The sequence below is a fragment of the Chenopodium album genome, chromosome 15 (genome assembly GCF_948465745.1).
Source record: "Chenopodium album chromosome 15, dcCheAlbu1.1, whole genome shotgun sequence".
NCBI classification, from domain to species: Eukaryota; Viridiplantae; Streptophyta; class Magnoliopsida; order Caryophyllales; family Amaranthaceae; genus Chenopodium; species Chenopodium album.
In genome coordinates this window covers 2,008,516-2,017,460 of record NC_137848.1, presented here as the reverse complement: position 1 = coordinate 2,017,460, position 8,945 = coordinate 2,008,516, and the positions used below count along the sequence as shown (strand labels likewise).

The following is an 8,945-nucleotide window of genomic DNA, read 5'->3' as shown; positions in this document are numbered from 1 at the left end:
TGTTTTACGTTAGTTTTTTTTTTGGCATTTCTCTCTCTTCTTCAACATTATTTCTCTTTCGATCATGTTTTTTCCCTCTTATTCATGGATGAATCATTGATTAGAGTTGTTGATTGTGATAATGAAGTGTTGCATTCTTCAATTGCCGAATTTGATCGTGATTGTGAATTTATTTTTCCTACTTCTAGTCGATTGTTTAATTCATCCGTTGATTAGTGTGAGTTGTTTTATAATTTCGATTTGTGTTTGTTGCTACTATTCAATTTAATTTAAGTTCAATTTTGATCAATTTTGTCTCTGATTTCGATTAATGCTTGCTGGTCAATTGTTTGATTCAATTTTGTTAGCTGTTTTGCTTTAAATTGTTTGCTGATTTTATTTGATTTTTCAAGTTTTTTTTTAATCAATTTAGCCTCTGTTTTAGTTCAATTTGGTTTGGTGTTATAATTCAAGTGAATTGAAGTTTTATTTTAATAAATTTTGTCTCTTATTTTTATCAGTATGCTTTATAATTCAAGTTTGTTTGCTGTTTTTAGTTTAATGATTGCTGATTGTGATTTGTTTTATGTGATTGATTATATTTTTTATATACGTTTTCGTGTTTTTTTTAGTATTTTTACAATTTTGATCAGTTTCATAATTCTAAATGATCATTATGATTCAAACTAATGTTCTGTTATAGATGTTTTAATTATATTTTAAATATTTAGTACTTTATTTATTTTATTATTTTGATCAAATTGATAATGCTAAATGATCATTTATATAGGTACTGTTTTGTATTTGTACATATCTGTTATTGATTATGTTCATTTTAAAAAACTTGTGCAGTGGAATTTTTGTATGAAGAAGCAACTAAATCAGAGTTACTTTTTACAGATTTTAATTCTGAACAAAAAGCTTATGGAAGGTACAATGAATATGCTTTTAAGAAAGAATTTAGTATTGTTCAAGTGCGTGCTCCAAGAAAAGGCCAAGTTCCTTCAAGTGCTCCAAGTGATGTCCAAGTTTCTTTAAGTGTGCCAAGAAAAAAGGTTCAATTACGTCCAAGTGTTCCAATAAATAAATTTTCAAGTTCCTCCAAGTGTTCCAAGAGATGTTCAAAGTGTTCAACGTGGTAGCTATTCTTCTAAGTATAATAGGTTGTTAGCTTTTCTTTTTTACACTAATGTAGCGAATAGGTTGGCAAATAATAATAAGTAAGAATTTGGATTGAAACAACTAACATATATTTGTTCCAACCTAATTTTTTTTTTTTTCTGATAAGTGATATGTAATTGAACATGTTTTGTTTTGACACTGCACATTTGCCTTTTTGGTTATGAACATTTTATTGTATTTCGTTATAACTGTTACGTAATTGAACATATAACTTCTTGATAATGAACATTTCCATTCCAGTAATATACATATAACAAGCACTAATGAATTAAAAAAAAATATGAATATTAATGTACTTGATCATTTAGAAATCCATAAATGATCAAATAACCGAAAGAATAAAATTTGTAGTAATATAAGCTTCCATAAATCTTCTTGCTCCTTTTCTATTGCCTCTAGCTTCTGTTTAATCCAAATAGCATCAATTGAGCAATGTATTGTATTCTCAGCTTCTTGATTTGGTGTATCTGTAAGTCAAACAAATTACAATGTCAATGTATGTATTCGTTGTTATGAAAATGAACATTATGCTATATGTCAAATTAACTTACTTGTGGTTCAACATACTTCTATCAAAATATGATTCCCACCAATTACTATGTTGTTCATTTCTTTCAATATAATTGATGGCATTATCTCCATATAAATATAGGTTCAGAGTTTCCATCTCTAAATTATTGCAATGTGTGTTTCACTCTATATAGAACATAACTACAATATATATTGTGGTTGTAAATCAATGTATATGCATAAACATTATATTGATATTACAAATTTAATAAATGTTCAATTGGCAAAACAAAAATGTACATTCTGTTTTATTTAAATGAACAAATTATCACAAATAACATGAGCATATATATATCACAATTAATGTAAGTGACAATATGTGATTTATTTTGTGAACATTTTTTAAAATAGAATCATATTTTAAAATAGAACCATCAAAGGTTTATGATGAATGAGCAATATGTGATTTATTTTTGAACATTTTTAGACATGTGAATGAACATACATTAACATATGTGTGAATAATATACACATATCCAAATGAACATCTATGTATCAAATTCGAATTAGCATCTATCAATATTCTCTCGAGAATTTTAGGGTAATATTCTCTCAAGAATGAACCCTAGTAGATGTAAGGTAAGAATGTAAATGATCATATACTAGTATCATAATGAACATCTATCAAATTGAAAATGAACATTTACTGAAAATGAACATTTGTTCAGCAATCGTCTTCTCCGACGGAACCTTCAAAGTGTTCTTCTCTGTTTCATTTCTACTAATTAAAAATACCACCAAATATAGTAGATTTTAGTCTATTTTGCACAAAAATAAGTTTAATTATAGTAGAGTTTGTTTTAAAATATCAAAACGCAAAAAAAATATAAAATCTAGGTTTTACATTCAAATTTCTACTTAAATGAACAAATTCTAACTCTTCTTTTTCAGAATTTAGTTGCGATTGACGAACTTCATCTCGAATGTCAGACATTTTTAGATGTTTTGATGCAATTTGCAGTAATTTTGAAGATTTTTTTTCTTGAATTGTAGCGATTTTGAGTATTTGAAGAGAGAGAATATGGTGTTGAAGAAAAATGGAGAATTAACTGCAAGTTCTAACTAGTGCGGTTAGTGGGGTGTGGTTAGTGGGGGTAAGGGTTTTACGGTAATTTCAAGGGGGGTGTAGGTATTGTTGGCTAAAGGGGGGTGTAGTGAATAGGAATTATTTAAGATAGTTCCTATGGGCCGAGGAAACCCTTGATTAGTTTGTAGTGGGCTTTGCATAAAGTGTACATGGTACATACATTCATGGTACATAAATTCTTAATCACGTTAGTTTTCAAGTTTTCTTGTTGTTTAATCCTTTAAAAAAAAAAAAAAAGTATGTAACATTTATTTATGGGAAGTGCTAAACGCAACCTGACTTTACTTAGCATAACCTCTATTCCACTCATTAATTAGATGTAGGGAGTAATAACCATTTTATATCTTTTCCTCCCAAGTAATCTCTAATAACAAGAGTGCATTGATTTAACATAAAATGCATTGAATTTGCAATGGGTAATGATTTTGACATTAGCCTCTTAGAATTTGATGAAGAATCGTACAAATCTATTATGTGTAGAATTAATAAAATAGCTTTTCATATTTCGTGTGTATTGAATGAAATGACTGAGCCTATTTCGTGTGCATTGAATGAAATAGCTTTGTATATTTCATGAATGTTGTATGTAACATGTATAACTAATTTGTGAGTATTCATTGAAATAACTTTCAATTCTAATTTTGAAAGCAGATTGCAAATGTAAAATACATCCGTTTAACCAAAATTTGGATCAAGAAAAAAATGAACGGCCAACTTTAATTTCAAGTATGATAATCAACACAACATTACGAAATATGAATGGGATTAATGCAAAAGGCAGCCCCTAATTGGTTGTGTAAGTAATTTGAATAAACAAAGGTATAAATTTCTGAAAATTAGGTGTGAAAGAAGGTGGAAAGGAAAGCAGACTAAAATGTCATGAAGATGATTTTAGCTTAGAAGGGTATTTAGGGTATTTAGGAGGGGTGTATAGTAGTAAGTATTGGTTGCGTTTAGCAATCATGTTATTTACAACAACGGACATTAGTTAATTCAATTTTGTGCCTTATTTTAATTTGGGTGTGTTTTTTCCCCTCTCGATCACACAATCTTCTTTTGAATCTTATTTTGTTTTGTTTTGCTTTAATTTATATTTATAGATAAATGATTATTTTAATCGATTATTCTTAACTTAGATTTATATGGAATACTTTGCTTAATGCTTTCAAAAGTACTAGTAGTAGTAGTAAGATTTTATCTATTCCTTTCAATTCATTCAAAGTAATAGCAAGCTTAAAGGACACTTTGAATGTTTTTAAAAGGGCCAGGATATGAATATATATGTCTTAGAACATAGAGGGTTTGGCCACCCTAATAAAACATTTTAGTTTCGCCACTAGACTTGATTGATATATAATATGAGAAGTTTAATTAAGTCCGCTGCTTCTTTCATCAAGATCTAGTTTGGTGATGAGTAAAGTACGCTTTTGGGTATATATGATGTGAGACTTAGGTTTAATTTGTAAATAATGACTCTTGTTAATCTATCTAAAAATTTTTGAATAAATTGAAAGGAATATAGAGAGAAGACTTTTGAGTTTGGTAGCCCTAAAAGTGATGAAGGCTATTGCTCGTACATGGTTAATGATTAATGGCTACATATATAGTAGCTAGCTATAGTTGTTTTACTAGGTTGTTGTAATGTTGTTGTATAATAAAGATGACTAGGCATACCTATTCCTAAGTCTGACTAGAAAGAGCTTCTAACAAGCTAAGTCTGACTAGGCATACCTATTCCTAAGTTTAAATCATCATCTATAAATTAAAATTAAGATAAGACAAGATAGATATAAGGGTTGTAAGATCAGATAAATAATTTTTGAGGCAATTAATTAGATAAAATAAGTGAAATTCATTTGAAAAGAAAACTACCTTAGTGTAATTGGTTTTCACCTTTTATAAGCAAGTTGAGGGTTCAAATGAAACAATAAAGTTAGGGTTTAGAAGTGTTATACTCTATAGGTAATTCTATATCTATTAATAGGTGTATAATTTTGACCATGCATGAACATTTGTCCATGCATTACTTTGACCTTAAATATTAGCTCAGTCTTTGCCACCGAGTCAAAATTTCAATGATATTAAGATATGATAAATAAGATAAAAGATGATAAAGTATGATAGAATAAAGATAATATAAGATAATCCCTAAGTGGAAATCAAATAAATGGAACATTACCTAAGGCCTTATTTTTTCCCTTGTTAATAAATTCAATAAGTTTGAATATTATAAGTTGAAGAAATATATATATTCAGCTAAAATAATAATATTTAGTAAAAATAATTTTATTTCATTAATTAAAAATAGTTCAATTCAATAAAAATAAGTTCAGTTTAGCAAAAATAACTTCAATTTATCGGTAAAAAAATAATATTTAATCTTTAATTGAAAATTAGTAACTATGAAGAACAAATATAATAGTGAAATAAGTTTTAATCAATTAAAAATTAAGTTTAGTAAAATTAGTTTAAGTTCAGTATAAATAATTTTCATTCAGTAAAATTAACGTGAACATAATGTACAATGCCTTAGTAATTTGCTACTTCTTTTTTAAAAAAAAACACTATAATAAAAGAGCATAAACTCCAATTAATTAATGAACATATATAAAATCATTTTAATTGTAGCTCTTATGTTCATTAAAGTTAGTTTTCATGTTTATTGGTTTTAGCTAGACTTGATGTATGTTCAATGAAAGTATATTGAGCATTGTGCGTACGCCTTCAGTATTATATTTGCGCCCTAATACGACTTTTAATTTTTTTTACTATATATTGTATTGAGATTGATAAATAAAAGAATTTGCGCCCTAAAACGACTTTCCAATTTTTTACAATAATATTGTATTGAGGTCAATAAATAAAAGAATTTGTGCCCTAAAAATGACTTTCCAATTTTTTACAATAATATTGTATTGAGGTCAATAAATAAAAGAATTTGTGCCCTAAAAATGACTTTCCAATTTTTTACAATAATATTGTACTGAGATAGCTAGATAAATAAAAGAAATTAAATAATGCAATTATATCTAGGGAAAATAAGCCTGTAATGTATATTTCGTATCAAATATGAATGCCTAACTTAGCTATAGTTTGATGAGCCATCATATCTTAATAATAACGGTATCGAATCATAGAAATCTCCCAACTTTTTGCTGCTTTTTTCATAAGATTGAATGAGTAGCAAACTATGAGATTCCAGCCACATCAATTATATAATTTCTGTATTTTTCTTACAACTAATTAATCTTGGCATTTTCTATGTCGGAGTGCTTATGAACACAAACATATTACATCGAGGGCTAATTAATAGTAATGTCGGATTATAGCAACTTGTTTTTATGTATTACCAATTGTCAACATCAACATTAAACAAATAACCTTAACATAACCTATTTTTTAATAAATTACTAGTCAATATCATAATCTAAATGTTATTATTATCAACCTTTAAGCTAAGCTCAATTCTTAATTATTATTAAAAGAGCTAGTTAATTAAATACAACACTTGGAGATTTTCTCTCTCTCTCTCACTCAATCTAATCTCTCTTGTTGGCCTAGTTAGAGACCAAACCCTAGATAGAAGGGAGAGAAGCATTTTAAAATTCCAAAAAAAAAAAAAAACAAAAAAAAAAAACAAAAAAAATAATAATTTTTGACCAAACTATTCAGCTAATTACTTAAAATAATTACTCATACTTTTTTTTTTTTTTTAAATTTCTCGCTTAATATTTTTTTTTTTTTTCATTTCTGTTTACATAAGTAAACTTCTAATAATGGCTGCTTGAGCACTGTCACTGTCAGTTGAAGCCAAGAGTTCGGCTAATCTGTCGCTTAGATCATCCACTTCCCTATGCAAGTTCCTAATATAATTGCAAGTCTCCTGCAAAACCCTATTTGCCGACTGCCCAAAATAAATAAAAATAAATGTTAGTCAACACCATATTTTAATTTGTACATCATTTATATAATATACAAATATTTTCTATGAATATAATGCACCTAGATGACTTAGGGTTAAAAAAAATTAAATGCAAGATAAGAAATTAATGGAAGAAAAAAGAGTCCCACATCACAAGCAAATTGTTTGCTAGTTGCACCACATAATAATAATAAATTTATTTAATATAGTGCATATATAATGGGCATATATATATATATATATATATATATATATATATATATATATATATATATATATATATATATATATATATATATATATATATATATATATTATATATATATATATATAATGCCAATAATTCTATAACATCTAACTTATATACTAAGATTTAATGAACTTGTGACTTATCTACCCTAACACAATGGAGTCCACACAAAATTTATGCTTCTTCTCATAGTTTCTAAAATGTTCACAAAATGAGGAATGAATAATAAAATGTACATAATAGTAATTAAAGTTACATTCTATTATTCCTATAATAGTAATGTGAAAGCATTTATATGGTCATTTCAATGTTGTATGCAGGACTCCAGAACCGTCACATATAGTGGGGTCTGGAAGAGTTCAGATGTACGCAGTCTTATTCATCTATCTATCTGTAAATAACGCGCAAAAAAGACTATTTATGGATGCTAGCTAGCTAGTTTGTATGTGTAAGTATACCTTGTCAGAGCTTCGTCTTCCACGTATCTCAGGAACAAGCTGCTGCAACTTGTGAACGAGGTCAGCTATTTGATCATCACTAATGGAAGAGACACCAGCAGATTGCTGCCTGGAACGTGATCGTCGGCTAGACATAGTGGTGATAGTACAATGAAGGAGGAAATGGAAGTGATCTTTAATTATATCGACGAAAGAAGAAGCTAAGAGAATGAAGCTATTTAGGTGAATAAGAAGCAAGAAAGTAGGAGAGTAGTTTAGTTTTGTATGGTGGTGTTGTTTATTTGTCAGAGAATAACAAAGAAGGGTTAGTATATAAAGGAAATAGAAAGAAACTGTTTAAAAGATAAAAATAAATTTAAAAAAAAAAAAAAGAAAAGAAAATGAAGGACAAAGAGGTGAGGAAAGCATGAAGAAGAGGGAATGGGAGAGAGAAAAGAGTGGAGGGTGTTGGAAGTGAAGAAGACAAGTGCATGGGAGAACGCAGTGGGCTAATTTAACTTAAGGGGATGGATGGATGGCTAGATACGATCGAGTAGCTTTTATTAAATATAAATAACAAACAATATAATATAATGTTTATGTTACATAATAATTAATAATAATAAGTTGAAGAGAGAGAAAAATGCATGTATTGCATTGTGTATTTGTGTTTGTGGCATGTTATTGTAGGGAAGTGTCCTTCTCTTGGTGTCCCCAATTTGGGGTTAGTCTTCAAGTGGGTAAGGGTGAAGTGTGCTTCTATTTCAGCATACGAAAGGGGCCTCTTTGTGTCAGTCTTACCATGCATCCCCATGTTATCCTTGCTTACATACTACGACGCCCCTATACTCTCTCTGTTCCTTTTTTTTTTTACCCTCTCTACTTATATTTTAATTTGTTTATAGACGTAGCTAATTAATGCCTGTTGGATGTTTAAATTGGTACAACATATAACATGTTTTTAATTTAATTGGTAAATAACTTCTTGATCTGTATGTCAAGTCTGTCTGTTGAAAAATGCATTACAGTTTGACTAGTTAAATAAGTATGCCGGCGTTCTAAACAATTTTTTACTATATATGAACAACTAACTTATTAATGCATGGGTTTAGAAAGGGTAAGTAGTGAAGTAGGGGAATTTAGGTAGTTTGACCAAAACAAGAAGTGTGAATGCACGACAAAGTTTACTAAAAGAAAACATGTGAAGTTGTCTTTAAGTTATCCATGAAATAATAAAATAGAGAAATATTTTAAGGAACAAATGAGCAGATAAAGCTAAGTTCATATATGTTGATAAATGATCCATCGAGTCATTTAATAAATCGGTCCAATTTAGATCAATTTGGTTATGGTGATACATTTGGTTAGAGTCAAGTAAACTGACTGGACTACGTTCAACAAATTAAATTAAAATCCACCTTTATAACAACTGTAGCAATTTAGGCTCATGCATGTAGCATGTGGTACGTAGAAATTTTTTTGGACTTCTTTGATTTGTCCTTTATATATTTCAAGTCA

General features: G+C 28.4%; 1 protein-coding gene across 1 annotated transcript; it reads right to left on the bottom strand.

Moving 5' to 3' along the window:
* Nucleotides 1–6,521: 6,521 nt before the first annotated feature.
* LOC145581548 (transcription factor PRE6-like) lies at nt 6,522–7,863 on the bottom strand. The gene is made up of 2 exons (XM_081638557.1): nt 7,449–7,863; nt 6,522–6,722 (listed from the first exon to the last, which is right to left on the bottom strand). The coding sequence occupies exons 1-2, from the start codon at nt 7,581–7,583 to the stop codon at nt 6,573–6,575; spliced, it is 285 nt and encodes a 94-aa protein (XP_081494683.1). The 5' UTR covers nt 7,584–7,863; the 3' UTR covers nt 6,522–6,572.
* Nucleotides 7,864–8,945: the final 1,082 nt, after the last annotated feature.